This window comes from Nyctereutes procyonoides, unplaced genomic scaffold, assembly GCF_905146905.1.
Source record: "Nyctereutes procyonoides isolate TBG_1078 unplaced genomic scaffold, NYPRO_anot_genome, whole genome shotgun sequence".
Classification (NCBI taxonomy): domain Eukaryota; kingdom Metazoa; phylum Chordata; class Mammalia; order Carnivora; family Canidae; genus Nyctereutes; species Nyctereutes procyonoides.
In genome coordinates this window covers 404,962-421,798 of record NW_026575121.1, presented here as the reverse complement: position 1 = coordinate 421,798, position 16,837 = coordinate 404,962, and the positions used below count along the sequence as shown (strand labels likewise).

The 16,837-nt window shown below is 47.6% G+C and overlaps 1 protein-coding gene across 1 annotated transcript in view; it reads left to right on the top strand.

Annotated features, from left to right (window-relative positions):
* Window positions 1-405: 405 nt before the first annotated feature.
* The window catches only part of WDFY2 (WD repeat and FYVE domain containing 2), a 165,103-nt gene continuing 148,671 nt past the window's right edge, over window positions 406-16,837 (top strand). Inside the window, exon 1 of the mRNA XM_055335960.1 lies at window positions 406-692. Coding sequence (XP_055191935.1) covers window positions 556-692 — 137 coding nt within the window. The 5' untranslated portion in view covers window positions 406-555. The remainder of the gene's footprint in view (window positions 693-16,837) is intronic.

The following is a 16,837-nucleotide window of genomic DNA, read 5'->3' as shown; positions in this document are numbered from 1 at the left end:
TGGCGGGGACTCCGGAGGGGGCGGGGCACGTGGCAAGCGCGTTCCCGGGGGTGTTGACACGCGCGCTCCCGGGACAGCAAAAGGGCGGGGACTGAGCCCCTGACGTGGAAGGTGACGAGTCGCGGAGCCCGCAGGTAACGGACGGCGCATGCGTCCCGGGGGCGGGGCTGCCGTGCGACGGGACGGCGGGGGGCGGGGCCAGCGGGCCGGCGCACGCGCGTGGGGCCGCCCCGCCCCGCCCCCTGCCCCGGGTTTCCGCTCCTCCCCCACGGCTCTTCCGGAAGAGCAGCCGCCCTCGCGCCCACCAGCGGCCGCCCCCGCGGCAGGCCCCGCCCCTCCCGGCCCCGCCCCCGCAGGCCCCGCCCCCTCCCCGGCCCCGCCCCCCCCGCCGGCGGTGGCGCCGGCTCGCAGCCGGGTCGCGGCGGTCTCGGTGCCCCGAGCCGGGGGCGCGGCCCCCGTCAGCCCGAGTCGCCGTCCCCGCCCGTGCCCGCCCCTCGCCCTCGCCCTCGCCCTCGCCCTCGCCCGGCCCGGCCCCGCGGCGCGCCGCGTCCCCCGATGGCGGCGGAGGTGCAGCCGCAGCCGCTGACCCGCAAGCCCATCCTGCTGCAGCGGGTCGAGGGGTCCCAGGAGGTGGTGAACATGGCGGTGCTCGTGCCCAAGGAGGAGGGCGTCATCAGCGTGTCGGAGGACAGGTGCGCCGCCGCCCTGCACGCGGGGAGCTCGACGGCCCGGGGCCCCGGGGTCTGCGTGCGGGCCGGGCCTGCGGGGGGGGGGGAGGGGGGAGGGGGAGGGGAGGGGGCCTGGAGGAGCGGGGGGCCGGGTCGGGGGCGCATCCCGGGGGGCGGGGAGCGGGGTCGGGGGGAGCGGGGCCTGGAGCCCGGAGCGCGGAGCCCGGAGCGCGGAGCCCGGAGCGGCGCTGGCCCTGCCCGGGGCGGGTGGCCGGGCCGCGGGGCCCTGGACCCGGGGCGGCCCTGCGGGGGGGGCGGGGGGGCGGGGCGGGGGGGCCCTGCAGGTGCGCGCGGGGGCTGCTCGCGTTCGCAGCGCCGCGGTGCCCCGGTTGCCGCCCGCGCAGGCCCGCGCCGGCCCGCGCCGCCCCCCCCCCCCCCGCGGGCGCCACCGCCCCCCGCTCCCCTGCGCATCTCACAGCGAACTCGGCGAATACTGCAACTTGTGCAAAGAGTCTAACTCCCGAAAGGAGAGGCGCCTTGTCGTCTTTGCTCTCCTCCTGTCTCTTGGAGGGGAAGCACCTACAACTTGCCAGGGACCCCTGCTGCAGACAGCTCCGAGGTCCTTCCCTTTGCTCGCTTCCTTCCTTTCTTTTCTTTCTTTTTTTTTGCTTAATTTCACTTAATTTGCAGAAGTGAAGCGGGTTGTTCTGCCTTTCCTACGTTCCCTTTGCTTTTCAGCCAGTCGTACCATTTGCGCTTTAACGGAATTCACTTAATATGCAGAAATTAAGCTGATGACAGCAGATTTCCGTGGGACTGATGCTTGAAGATAGTAGTGACGGCGTTTATCTGGAGCTGTTGTTTCAGTGGTACCCACTAAGGTCCTGAAAAATGCAGCAGCGTCGAGGTATAGGACTTGGGGCTTTTACTTAAAACAGGAGTTAGGTTTTTTTAATGTCACTTCTTTATGCTGAGCTAGAGAGATTTTTATTCTGTGACTGGTACAGTTGCAGACAGGGGGAAAGCAGTAACGTGTTCGCTTCTGTCCTTATAGTCATTTCCCCAGAGTATGCACTTTGCATACATACCTACATCGAAAAAATTTGCCTGCTAGGTGTATTCATAGGATAGGTTCTTCAGTGCGAGGGGGATGAGTAGATTAGGCACATGTGCTTGTCTGCATCCTACTCCCTACAAATGGCCAGAAGTGCTGGATTCATTTCCTAGATCCAGTAGGGAAAATTGTAAAATTGTAAACATAGGCCAATGCCCCCCCCCCCAACAACGAACAGAAAAAATATGTTGCAGAAATGGAGAACATGGATTAAAGACCTTTTGAAATTCTCAAAGAAGTTAATGAGTAATTTTTTTGATAGAGGCAAAATTCCATTTAGGGGATTGCTTCTGGACCTGGAAATGTTTTGTTACATAATTGTTTCTTAAGGGATATATTGGTGTCGGTTTCCCCGTCTGTAACGGTAGGAAACCGCTTAACCTACCTGCTGTAGGAAATTCATAAATAAGTTTGTTGACTCAAGTAAAAGAAGGAGAAAGGTAGTTAAACTTAGGGTCCTTTAACATTAGTTTTGAAACTTTTTGCTTTTGTTGATGGTTTGAGAGTAAGAGGTAAGTTTTTAGGATTTGTCTTCTTTTCTTTTTTTTTCTTTTTAGAGTTCAGAGGGATCTTAGCAGGTATTTGCTCTAAAGGCTTTATGTTATGGATTCAAAAATTTAGGCCAGAGAATTTACCTGCCCAAATTCAGGTAGCAGGTGGTGAAGCCAGGCCTGGCTCGAGTCTCCTGCTTCCCATTATAGTGCGTTTCCCTGGAAGGAAACGGCTTTAGTGAGATGCATTTCAAGGTGTTTGGAAAAGCAGAAGTAGCATGTCTTTTTTTAAAAAAAAATATTTTATTTATTTATTCATGAGAGACACAGAGACAGAGAGAGGCAGAGACACAGGCAGAGGGAGAAGCAGGCTCCTTGCAGGGAGCCCGAATACAGAACTTGATACCAGGACCCTGGGGTCACGCCCTGGGCTCAAGGCAGCGCTAAACCACTGAGCCACCCAGGTGTCCCGGGTGCCTGAAAGAAACTGGAAGATAAATTTCATTTGTTTATAGGACAAAAGAAATGTGATATGTAGCTATATAGTAGCCAGATTTTCACTTTTCTAGTTTATGATGTAAATAATAGGAGTTATCGAATTACTGTTAAATAAGGCCCACCCGTAAGACCAGAATTATTCTTTACATAGATTTTATCAGTACTCAGATTGACAAATCTGTGTTTCCATACTCTCAGGTGACAATAACTTTGTTATTTAGAGTAGTTTTGGTGATGGTTTCCATTAAAAGAGAATTGATCTGTATTCTTTTCAGAATCGACTATCGGTTCCATTTGACATAGTGCTAAAGATATGAAGATAGAATATTGATTTTCGTCAAAACCTACAAAGCCATTTCCATTAACCACTTCAGCTAGAAACTAATAGTTTTCATTCCTGAACTCTAAGGTTAAATCACAAAGAATGTCCTATCCCAAATGGCAGTGTCCCGGAAGTTCTTTGGAACCTGGTTTCCCTTCTTGACCTCTGACTCCAGATAGCCTTTATCTAACCTTTGAAAACCCTTAACATTTTCTATTTTAAGTAGTATTAGAGTTACTTATGGTCCATTCATCCTCTCCATAATTTCCCTAAGGTGCTACCTGTGGCGTACTCCTTGTAGCATCTTTAGGGCCTGTAGCAAAGCGTCTGACACATGGGGGGCCCCCAAACGTTTGTTGTATCAGTGACCCATATATTTCTGTTGTTGTTCCTAAAAGCACAGCATCTTAACTATTGTAGGCATTTAGTTGGTATTTGTTGATTGGCTTTTGTGACAACCTATTAAAGCCCTGTGTGGACAGATGTGCACTTGTGGGAGAAGGACTGGACTGGTGGTCTTCAGGATGTCTTAAAACTTAGAAAGTCCATGCATTGCTTCATTCATTTCACCAACACACATTTTAGTTTCTGTTTTGTTCTGAGCACTTTTGCGTACCACATTGGTGAAATGGCAAGACCCTTTTAAGATACAACGTGGTGAGGGAGAAGTTTTAGAAGATAGTAAGACGAAACCACAACCTCTGAGATTTAGTATTGAAAAGAGAATTTGGGGGGTGGGGCCCTGGGTGGTTCAGGGTTTGAGTGTCTGCCCTCGGCTCAGGGCGTGATCCCCGGGGTCCCAGACCGAGTCCCACATCGGGCTCCCCGAAGGGAGCCTGGTCCTCCCTCTGCCTGGGTCTCTGTGTCTCTCATGAATAAATACATAAAATTTTTAAAAAACAAAGAAAAGAGGATTTTGGGATAGGGAAGAGATTTTGGGATAGGGATGTGGCCGGATTCCACAGACCTTACTGCTCCTTAAATTTTCTCTTCTTTCCGAGGATTCTTTCACTTGGATTACCATTTTCATCCTACTGCTGCTGTCGGTAGTGGGTTGATAATATTCTAAACTTCAGGCCAAAGAGTTAGTAAAAAGCCTCCCCCTCATTTCATCTTAGCACAGTTAGGACAGCCTGGACCTTTCCTGGATGCGGGGGAAGGACCTGTGAGGGGCCCTAAGAAATAGAAACACAGTCCGAGGGGAGAGGTTAGATTCCTGGTGCTGTCAAATGACAGAACTTGTTCTTAGAACTCCCCATTTCCATTTCCGGGTCTGTCTTTGCTCCCCACAGAGCTGGCTTCTGTGGGGGGGGGGCACACCCCCTTTGGTACTGTGGGTCCCTCGTGTCCCTGCCACCTTCTGGACTGTCTTTTCTGAGTGGAAGCCACTCGGTGCTTAGGACCTTCGTACAGACATCTCAGCCGGATTTGGGTTAACACTGATACCTAGTCTAGCTTCCCGGGGACCCCCTTGACCGGGGCTACCCCTTCTGCGTGACGAAGGCCAGGAGAGACCTCTCTCCAGGTGGGACCCAACCCCATGTTTAGGTTTATGTGTTCTTTGTGTCCTCTTTGAACACAAATCAACAATCTGGGCATTCATGCAGACGGTTTTGGGGACTCTAGGTAGTTACTATTGGGCCGTTAGAGGAAGTCATTCTTTTACCAGGAGTCTGTACCTTTGCAGTGGGTAACCCGGGGTCTGTTTTTATCTCGGTGTAAGGAGATGTACTGAAGACAGGTGCAGACAGCATCCTCTGGGGTTCTTGAAGAATCTCAGCTCACGGCGCTTAGGGAAAAGCAGCGCTCCTACAGATGGGTCTTGCAGGATGAGTAGGAGTTCATGTGAAAAGGGGAGGGCAAAAGAAAGCTTTGTAGGTAGAGGCAGGGAAAAGAAAACTCATTCATCGAGAAGCCCTAGAATGGACTGGTTAAGAGTATAGATTCAGGAGCCAGTCAGCTGAATTCGGAACTCAGCTCTGAGTGATTTGAGGAATCTGGAAAAGTGTCTCCAGAGGAGTGACGGCGGCAAGTGAAACTTTCCAAAAATTCTGGGCACAAGAATTTGCAATTCTTTTTTGGGTAAAAAGATCCAAGGCTATGGTGTTGGGTGTTGGGGGTGGGTGGGAGGGCACTGTTGGGGATGAGGGTGATGGGGAAGGGAGTGTGGGGGAGCAGCTACCTTATATTCTCATTTTATTCAGGGCCAGTTTATGCATCGGGCTGTTAGCAGTGTTCCCTGTAATCCCCTGGGGCAGACAGCCCCCCCTCCCCCCATGGTAAAAGAGTCAGATTTTTATCTCAAGGTGAAGGGATCTGGTCCCTGGTGCCTAGCACCAGGCCGTGTACTTGTTCATGGAAGGAGTAGAGCGGATGGGTTTGGAACGAAAGGGGCCTGAGGTGGTGATTGCGGAGATAAAGCAAAGACCTTTGGACTGAATGACAGAAACCAGCAGCTTGCTCAGCTAGGACGGCGGGCCAGCAGGGGCTGGGCTGGGAGGGCGAAGGGGTGGGGTTCTGTTTTTGTTTTTAATCTCTAAGGCCAGTCTTTTCCTTTCCCTTTTCCTTTTCCTTTTCCTTTTCCTTTCTTTTCTTTTCTTTACATTTCTTTTCTTTTTTCTTCCTTTTCTTTCTTTCTTTTTTTAAAATTCTAAACCACTTGGTTCTAAGTGGTCTTGACTACTTGACTATTTCTTGAGCAGATATGTTAAAATTTCAGTTTGTTTTATAAATCCTCATGCTGTTGGTGGATTCACCATTGGTTCTTATTGTGAAATTGCAGTATCTCAGTTCTCTGTTTGAAACCATTGTTTCAGGATCCCAGGGTGGCTGAGTGGTTTGGCGCCTGCCTTCGGCCCAGGGCGTGGTCCTGGAGTCCCGGGATCGAGTCCCTGGATTCTGTCCCGGGTGGGGCTTTCTACATGGGGCCTGTTTCTCCCTCTGCTTCAATCTCTCTCTCTCTGTGTCTCTCATGAATAAATAAATAAAATCTTAAGAAAAAAAAAAAGAAACCATTGTTTCACTAATACTTAGACCTTGGCTCAATTCAGCTGAGTTCCTGGTAGTTTTTATGCACCACGTAATTCATAACACTTGCATCCAAAAAATATGCTTGAAAATGCAAATCAGAGGTTTCCCACCATGCAAGCATAGTTCTGAAAGTTGAATTCTTAAGAGTGATGATATGAGGTTGGTAAAGTGGACAGAATTAGAACCCATCTAAAAGAATTTGTGCATGTCCGGTCTCTACTTAATGGCATAAAATTAATAAACTTTTAGCTCTGCACTTGAGACTCATTGCTTGGTGGTAGTAATTGCTGGTTTCAAGGTCCCAAAATGGGAATTTACCCCATGTGATGGTTGAAGATTAGACCTTTAAGCTGAATTCAGAGCATGAGGCAGTCTTTATGCCAGCAAATCTGTCCGGAAACAGGCTGCCTCTATGTCTCTAAAGGTCAGAATACAGATTGACTTTTTAAGAAAAGATCACTAAGGGAAAGCTTGTTTAAGGAGGCTTACTGGAGGAGGCTTAGCTCCCAGTGACCCCAGAGCTCCTGATGGTTCTGAATTTTCCACTTAATGTACGCACTTAAACCAGATTCTGTCCAGGACCTCGAAGATCTTAATCAGGGCACATTCACCTGGATATTGCAGGACAGTGGAAAATTCCGACCCTCTGAAAATGATTAATTCTTGGATTGTGAAGTCCTGGCCAATAATCTTAGACCTCATGGGTTAACCAAACTTTGAAAAAGAAAAATAGGTAAAACTCATAGGATGTTAGTAGCTAGACAAGGCTTTAGAGAGCTGATCTTTTCCAAGCAAACCAAATCAAACTTGTTAAAAAGGAAATACTGCTTTTCCTTGTAGAGCATCTTTCCCTGTGTGTGTTTTCACGTTGAATTTGGCTTTGAGAGAGAAACATTTTCTATTTGTTGTTGAGAATCATCTTGAGGTCATTAAAAAGTTAACAGTTTTGGGGAAATTAAAACAGTGTCATTTAGAAATCAATCAATAAATTGTGATTTAAGATTATTTCAAGTGGTGATCGGTTGGTATCTGTAACAATAACTTAGAATGTAACAACATATACTTACCTGAAAAGAAAGTGGCCATCAAGCCAAGCTTTTCTTCTCTACAGAATCAGAATAGAAGGAATTCAAAAGGGGATAATACTTGTTTATTTTTATTTCAATAGATCTTGAAGGAGATGCCACAATTAACTTAAAAAGTTTCTTAACACAGAAAAAATAACTGCTCCTGCCACTTTAAGCAGTCTCATTACTTTTTTTTTTTTTTTTAAAGGGCAGCGGGCCTCCTCATCCAAACATTGCATTTAGTCGTTAGTAAAAATTGAGGCGCTCTTCGGTGGCTCAGTTGGTTAAACGTCTCTTTTATTTCCTTTCTTAAAGATTTTGTTTATTTCTGAGAGAGACACAGAGAGAGGCAGAGACACAGGCAGAGGGAGAAGCAGGCTCCCTGTGGGGAGCCTGATGTGGGACCCAGGGGTCGCGGCCTGAGCCCGAGGCAGACGCTCAACCCCTGAACCACCCAGGTGTCCCAAGCCTCTGACTTGATCTCAGCTCAGGTCTTGATCTCAGGGTCGTGAGTTCAAGCTCCACTCTGGGCATGGAGCCTATTAAAAAAAAATCATGAAAAATGAATTCAGGGGTGTAAGAAACTAGCAAGTGAGACCACAAAAGAAAAGAGGTCCCCTGCGGGCTGCTGGCAGGGTGGGCTGCTCTGTGCCCCCGCCTCCGGCCTCCGGGGCTCTGCGGGAGGGCTGGGCCTGGGAGCCTGAGCCGGCCGCCCGGGGCCTGGGCCTTCCTCGGTTCTCCCTGCAGCCGGGGCCGCAGGGCGCTCGCCCGCTCTCAGTCCGGGTGCCTGGACGGGTGGGGCCGGGGGAGTGTCCGCGGACCCGAGCGGGCATCCCCTGGCCCCCTGAGGCTGCGGCGAGGTGGCGTTCGGCCCGGGAGGGCAGCCGTGTCCCCCATGAAGGGTCAGGCGCCACCTCGCCACCTGGGGCCTGCAAGCTTCCGCTGCTGGGTGGGCCCGGGATCCGGCGGGTGGGCCCGGGGTCCGGTGGGTGACGGCTGAGCGGCCCGGCGTGTGGACTGCCCCAGGGTCTGCAGCACGGTCGTGGGCAGCGTGGACCCGCAGCCCCGCACAGCACACGCGTGTACAGACCCGGCCGGCGCGGGCCTCTGTGTGACCTGCGGCCTCTGCCGTGGGCCCGCCCGTGACCGTTCACGGGACCCCGCTGCAGGCAGGGGGGTGCCCGAGGTTGGCCCCCGTGAGACGAGGCCTTGGTTCCCTGGAGCTGCCGGGAGGAGTCTAACCGCCCCTCCCCCCGGGCCACGGGCAGTGGGTGTCTAACCGCCCCCCAGGCCGCTGGCAGGAGGTGTGTAACTGCCCCTGCCCCCCCCCCAGGCCAGCGCCCACCTGGCCGCGGGAGGCCCCCCGGGCCAGGCCCACAGCGCCTGGCTTCCTGGCCACACTCGCCTGTTGGCAGCCTGGGGCCCAGGACCCAGGACACATCCTCGTCCAGACCACGGAGCTCAGCTCCCGGCCTCCCTGCGCCTTCCTGCTCGGCTGCTCTCCTTAGCTTCTCACCTTTAATGTGAAGCTACTTGGGGATTTGTCGCTTTTTCCATTTGTTGTTACATTCTTAAACTTTTTAAGTAACCTCTAAACCCAACGTGGGGGTGGGGCTCGAACTCACAACCCTGAGATCAAGAGTTGCATCCTCAGGGTGCCCAGGGGTCTCCGTGGCTGAGTGTCTGCCTCGGGCTCAGGCCGTGCCCCCGGGTCCCGGATCGAGTCCCCGTCAGGTCCCGCACGGAGCCTGCTTCTCCCCCTGCCTGGGTCTCCGCCTCTCTCTCTGGGTCTCTCCCCGGTAAAGACTTGACACTCTGCGGACTAAGCCAGATGGGCACCCTTGCTGTTATATCTTTTATCTTTTCCTCAATTTCTGAGGATTAATTTGTATTTTAAATAACCATAATAATTCTTCTGGAGTCTGTTTACATTTTAAATAAAGGTAATATAACCATAATAAAAAATAATCACTCACAAACCTCATAGAACCATGACTGCTAGTGTTTTATATATATTTACTTCTAGAAGTTTTGCTAATGCAGCTTTCAAAAATATGGCTGTAATCACAGACTTTTATTATTTTTGCCCCCACTTAAAATCACGCCACCATCCACCTAGTCCTTAGCCATCGTTTTAAATGGTTGTATCTTTCTCTTTTCCTTCGGTTTGCCCTCATACTCATATTTATGTGACGCTTACACTGTATGTACTGGCCCTTCGTGAGCAAGGCACCCTGCTCTCAGGGTACTGATAGTCCGTTAGGATGAAAAGTGTTAGGCAGACGGCTGTTTCTTCTCCCAGATTTTTGGATTATTTCTTTAGAAGAAATTAGAAGGTTACCATAGTGCCTTCCAAAATGTTTGTGCCACTTTATAATATTAATTTGTAGTATTAGAATATTAGTTTTGCCACTACTGACCAGCTACGGATATTCTCATTTTAGAATTACTGATAACTTACTCGATAGTCCTTTCTGTGAGAGTGGGATTACTCCGTCACTTTGCTCTGCTAACAGCCACCTCCCAGACATGCCGCCTGAAGGCCGGGGGTGGAGAGACGCGTGTGCTTGCTGGCCACCGCGTTCTCCTTTGCAGGCTTTTTCCTCTTTCCGTGGGCTGTGTTGTCCTGAAACAGTGTGTCCATCATCCCCACTGGTCTCTTGGGCCTTGCTTCCTTGGTGTTTATATGTTTTGGTTGGTGGAAAAAAATTTTTATATAAATTTTATATATTTATTATTTTACAGAGAGAGTGACAGTGAGGGATGAGCAGACTGGGAGGGAGAGGGAGAGAGAATCTCAAGCCGACTCTGTACTGAGCACAGAGCCTGACATGGGGCTTGATCCCACGACCCTGAGATCATGACCCGAGCGAGTCAGACGCCCAACCGACTGAGCCCCCCAGGGGCCCCCTGAATATTTTTTTATTTTACTTGTTTACTTGTTATTTTTCCTTTTGTGAATTGTCTGCTCCTGCCCTTTGTCCGTTTCTCCCCTGACGGCTCCTGGCTCCTCTGCACGGCTCCCCTGCGCGTCCTCCACAGACGGGTGTGGACATGAGCCTGCGGCTGATGTTTATCCAGGTAGTTGCCTTGCCCTCTCCGTGTTTTCCACACAGAAGACATTTCCTTTTTAATTGAACCATCTGTCCTCTGTGCTAGTGAACTTCCTTCTATCATTCTAATCTTGGGAAGTACTTTTCTTAACCTAGGGAGTCATTGCATATGCGTCTTTTGTGTTTATCCTGATTACATAATTTGATGAAAAAGTTACTTCTTGACTTGTTTGGAACGTATTTCGTTGGATCGTATAAATTGAGGAATGTAAAGGATTTTTCTGAAATTTGCTGTTGATTATTTCAACATCATTTATTGAATGGTCCTTCTACTTCCTTTTGTATATCTTTGTGAAACTACCTTTATCACAAAATTAAGTTCTCATCATCAACAGGGCCTACTACAGGCTTCTTTTGATACTAGTTCTACACTTTGAGTTACTTTAGCTAATGAGTGGTTCTTGACGGCTTCCTGTGATGTGTCTGCGGTAGGTAGTACGTGTCTGGGACTGGTCGGTGAGCGAATAAGACGGCATCCCTGGGCTCCAGATGCTTGGCTCTTTCCCAAGACATCCCAGACGTCTTGGATTTCAGAGTTTAAGTATCCACATCTGTACGTTGGGCATAATGAGTCCTCCTGGAGTTTTTGGGAGGTTTACATGAGCTGACATTCCTGCAACACTTGGCTTTGTACTGGGAGCTTAGATGGTGGGGAATAAAGGAGAGTTGTGTTTTTTATGATACCACCATGCCACTAAGTAGGGAGAATTTTCCCGTTGCTATGGTTCCATTAAGGCTTGACTATTTTGAGTCACCCTGGATACACAAAGGCAGGGCTATTGAATATGTGTTTGTGTGCGTTCATATAGTTCTGAGCCCTTGTTTCTCTTTTCTATATATGGGAGAGTAATGTTACTCTGATTTTTTTTTTTTTTTTTTTTTTACTGCCACTTCCCAAACTTGCGCCCCGAAAGCCAGTAGTCAGGAGATACATGTGGCTGCTGGCTGCGTGCTCCTTCATAGGCTGCTTACTCTGTCTGTTTGTCAATGTCCTGAAATGGTGTGTCCATTGTCCCCACGGGTCTCTTGGAGGTTAAGGGCTGCAGCTTCCATGTATTCCATGGGGAACAATTGAGGTAGGGATGTAGGTCTAACTGAGCTGTTCTCAGTTGGAAGCCTGGTCATTAGAAGCCCACAACTGATGGGTTGAGTTCACCCTCAGGCAGATGTTGATCCTATGCAATGTTTCTGGAAGTTTGAATTAATAGCCAAGTTTAAAAATCTGGATTTCACATAAAAGTCCAGATTGCTGGCTTCTCTTGACACACTGGGGAGTTGTAGCTGTGCCGAGCCTCGAATTCCCCTCTATTTCTCCTCTACGGGCTCCTTGCTCTGCCCACTTCTGGCTGAGGTCGTCTGGGCAAGGCCATGAGTGGGACGCCCATGCTGCACCTGCTGCCTACTGGTGAGGAAACCGCGTATGAGATGCAGCTTTCTATCTTCCTCTAAATCTAAAAGGCAGTGCTTCCCTTTTGTGAAGCCAGCAGTTTGAGGTTTTTGGGTATTTGGAAGAAGAAGTAGAAGAAATGGGAAGATATCCAGAAAGCCCATATTTTTAAAAAATTAGGTGGGGGGATCCCTGGGTGGCGGAGCGGTTTGGCGCCTGCCTTTGGCCCAGGGCGCGATCCTGGAGACCCGGGATCGAATCCCACGTCAGGCTCCCGGTGCATGGAGCCTGCTTCTCCCTCTGCCTGTGTCTCTGCCTCTCTCTCTCTCTCTCTCTCTGTGTGACTATCATAAATAAATAAAAATTAAAAAAAATTAGGTGGGGATGGAAGGAGAAAGCATGTATGCTAAATATTAAGACAGATTTTATAAGGGATCCTCATGTTATACACAGTAAATATATAAAATAAAGGCAGATATTGGTAAATCAGGCGGGGCATTTATCCCTCCCTACCCCCTCTCTGGAGGCTTTGTGGCAATGTTGGGGCCTGGGGCTCAAGTCAGGGAAAGTTGGATTTGACCCTTAGTGCTGCCACCGCCAGTGGTGTGACGACCTTCGCAGCTATAAACAGGAATTAAAAGAGTACCTGCCCTGTGGGATTATTCTGAGGGTTCAGCGGTGCAGTGCTCTGAAGTGTTAGGGTTCTGCGTGCCTTCCTTCAGGCTGCTTTTCTAATTCTTCAATAACTGTCTTGTCCCTCCAACTTTTCCTTGTCCCTTCTCTTTCAGTCAATCCTTCTTTCCCTCTAGTTTTCTCCCAACTCTTTCCTTAGATGCCGGTGCTTCTGGAAAGAGGGCTCAGCATCATGACACTAGTTCTGGGGCCCTCTTTGATCCTCTTCTGAAATTGATTTTTTATTGTTTTGCATAATGTATGTGAAAACACTTCATATACTGGCAGGCCCTATACAGACGTTAAGTGTGGCCATAAATAGAAAATGTGAATGTATACTTTTTTAAAAGAAATTTATTTTTATTTGAGAGAGGGGGAGTGCGCTAGTGCATATGGGTAAGCCGAGAAAGGGACGGGGGTGGGGTGGGGGGGGGGAGAGAATCCCAACGGGGAACCTGACCTGGGACTCCATCTCACTACCCTGAGATCATGATCTGAGCCGAAACCAAGAGTTAGTCACTTAACCAAAGGAGCCACCCAAGTGCCCCAGATGTATGCTTTTTTGAATTTAGAGAGTTTTGTGTTCTCTTTATTTTCATTTTTAAAGTAGATAGATGTAATATTTTTAAATTCTAGTGTAAAAAACCTCTAAAATTTACATTGTTACCTGTTATTTTGTAGATCTGGATTAATATTTTTCTGGAGTCAGTTACCTTCAGTAGAAGAGAGGCTTCCATGCCGGCGGAATTACAGTAATCTGTTTTAGTGCTCGCTGGCATTTCTGGCCCTTGGAAAATACTAGCTGTCTGGTATGTTAGAGATTGATTTTGTTGTTACCAGGATGAACCTATATTGACACATCATTATCATCCAGAGTCCATAGTTTACCCAGGATTCTCTCTTTGTGTTGTATAGTCTGTGGACAACTGTATGATGATGACGTATCCGTCATTACAATACCAAGCAGAGTATTTTCACTGCCCTGAATATACTCTGTGCTTGCCTGTTGGCCTTGTCTCCCTCCTACCCCCAAGCCCATAGTTGTGCTTTTTCCAGATTGACTTCTTTCATTTAGTAATACGTGTCTGAGTTTCCTCCGTGTCTTTTCTGATGGCTCATTCCTTAGCGCTGATAATAGTCCATTGTCTAGAGGCAGCACAGCTTATCCATCCACCTTCTAAGGGACGACTTGGTTGCTTCCAGGCTTTGCCAATTATCAGTACAGCTGCTGTAAACATCCCTGCGCAGGTTTTTGTGTGGACACGTTTTCAGCCTCTTTGGGTGAATACCAGGGAGTGCAGTTGGTGCTGACTCGCATGGCACAAGCATGTTTAGTTTTGTGAGAAACTGTCTTCCAGGGTGGCTGTACCATTTTGCATTCCCTCCGGCAGTAAATGAGATTACATGTCGCTCCACTAATCCTTACCAGCATTTGGTGGTGTTAGTGTCCTGGATGTTGGCCATTCTGATAGGCTTGTAGTGATAGCGCATTGTTATTTTCATTTGCGTTTCCCTGATAACAGGAGGTGGGGTATCTTTCCGTATGTTTATTTACTTTCTGTTGCTCTTTGGTGAGGTGTCTGTTATGGTCTTTGGCCTTTTTTTTTTTTTTTTTTTTAACTGGATGCTTTGTTCTCTTTTTGTTGAGTTTTAAGGGTTCTTTTCTATTTTGGATAATAGTCCTTTTTGATGTGTCTTTTGTAAATATTTTCTCCCAGTCTGTGGCTTGTCTTCTAATTCTCTTGATATTGTCTTTCACTGAGTAGAAATTTTAGGTTTAAAGAAGTACAGCTGATCAGTTATTTCTATCATGGATCGTGTCTTTGGCCTTGTACCTAACAAGATGATCACCGTATCCAAGGTCATCTGATTTTTTTTTTTTTTATTTCATCTTTTAGGAGTTTGTAGTGTAAGTTCCTGACATTTTGACTGGAGGCGTTCCTTTCCAAAGGCGTCCATCTTGAGTAAACATGTTGCCAGTTGTCTGACACAGCTGCTCGTCAGACAACCAGATAAGGAACTAGGCCATTCCCACGCATGAAGGTCCTTCTTTCAGAAAGCCCCAGGTAACCCAGATAAGTGACCGCTGGAGAGATCCCACTTCTCTCTTTCTGTGCCCTGATTCTGCTCTCATGTTTTCATTTAGCTCATAAAGAGTGAACTCATGAAACCCTAGACACCACCTTTGGACCGTAGTGACTGAAGGCAGAACCTTGGGTCCCTTCTCTCACTCCTTCCCTACCTGCGACCTCCCTCTGTGGCCCTCTGGAGTGCTGTGTACCACCCACAGTCTGAGTAATGAATCTTGTTCCTCAAACTTCTGTAATGGTTTCTTGCTGAAATGTGTTTTACCGTTGGCAATGAGAACCCAAGAGGTGACCCAGCCATAAGTAGGGGCTGTAGCGGGGGAAGTGTCTGTGGAGCTCACGGTGAGTGATGTGTGCACCGCAGGCATTCGGGGCGCTACCATCTGTGGACTCCGGACTGTCAGAACAGAGTTTTATAGTTTTGCATTTTATATTTAGGTCTGTGATCCATTTAATTTTTGTAAAGGCTGTAAAGTCTCTCTAGATTGATTCTTTCGCATGTGGATGCCAGTCTTAAAAGCACCATTTGTTGAAGAGACTGTCTTTGCTCCATTGTACTGCCTTTACCCTTTGTCAAAGATCATCTATGATATTTATGGGGGTTCTGGTCTGGGGTTCTCTATTTCGTTCCGTTGATCTTTTTGTCTGTTCTTTCACCCATACCACACTGTGTCTTCATTACTGTAGCTTTATAGTAAGTCCTGAAGTCTGGTAGCATTAATCCTCTAACTTTGTTCTTGTCTTTCAATGCTGTTTTGGCTATTCTAGGTCCTTTGCTTTTCCTTAGAAACTTTAGAATGAATTTGCTAATATCCATAAAACAATTTGTTTGGGTTTTCATTGGGATTACATTGAAAATACACATAAGTTAGGAAGAACTGATGACATCTTGACAATATTGAGTCTTCCTATCCATGAACATGGAATATCTTCTCATTTATTTATTCTTTGATCTCATTCATTCATCAGAATTTTGTAGTTCTCCTCATATAGATCTTATACCTGTTTTGCTAGATTTATATCTAAGTATTTCATTTTTGGGAGTACTAGTATAAATGTCACTGTGTTTTTAAGATTCCACTTGTTCGTTGCTGATAAATAATAAAGCATTGGACTTTTGTATATTAACCTTGTGTCCTGCTACCTTGCTATGCTACTCTATGCTTTAATGACTTAAAATTATTAAATGAATCTTTAAAGTTTACATACATCTAGACATATATATCAGGATCAGTATTGAACTCAGAAGATCCATACACACTCTTAAGTTATTATTTGTTAATAAGTAAACAAAAGGGGACGCTTGGGTGGCTCAACGGTTGGGTGCCTGCCTTCAGCTCTTCAGAATCTGGGATCAAGTCCTGCATTGGGTTCCCTGTGGGGAGCCTACTTCTCCCTCTGCCTGTGTCTCTGCCTCTCTCTCTCTCTCTCTCTCTCTCTCATGAATGAATAAATAAATCTTTAAAAAAAAAGTGAACAAAAGGTTAATTTCTTCTTCTTCTTCTTCTTCTTCTTCTTCTTATTATTATTATTATTATTATTTTAAAGAGACAGAGAGGGGTGGGTAGGGGCAGAGGGAGAAGGAGAAAGAATCTCAAGGAGGCTCCACACTATCACAGAGCCCGACTCTGGGGCTCCATCTCATGACCCTGAGATCATGACCTAAGCTGAAGTCAAGACTCCGATGCTTAACCTACTGAACCACCCAGGTGCCCCCAATAGGTTATTTCTTGAGATTACTCTGAGTAGCTTCCAGTGGTCCATTGGAAATAGGATGGAACCAGGATGGTCCTTTTATATCTCTGATTATAACTGACATTTTAATATTTTGGCATAGGCCCTTGTTGATGTCTTACCACTAAGTAATTACTGGGAAATTCCACTCTTGAGCCTGAAGGACTGCACTTGAACTTAAAAAACTTGAAGCATTGGACAGTTTTTATATAGCACAGTATTAAGTTTGTCCTTTTGGTATGCTATTATATTCAGTATTTTCAGGGCCCAGTGCTGCTGATTTCTACTTTCCAAAACTTTTAACCTAGAAAATTGGTTTCTTTGTTGCTTTCCTTGCTGAGTAGTCCATGCCCATATTATGTAGAAAAGTGAGGGTAAAGCTGGTGATGAATCCTGGATGGATTTGCATAGATTGGGATCAGAATGGTGAAACATAGGGACGCCTGGGTGGCTCAGTGACTGAGCCTCTGCCTTCAGCCCAGGGCAGGATCCTGGAGTCCCAGGATCCCATGTCCGGCTCTCTGCGGGGAGCCTGCTTCTCCCTCTGCCTGTGTCTCTGCCTCTCTCTCTGTGTCTCTCATGAATAAATAAAATCTTTACAACAACAACAACAACAACAACACAAAATGGTGAAACATTTAGATATTTGAAATG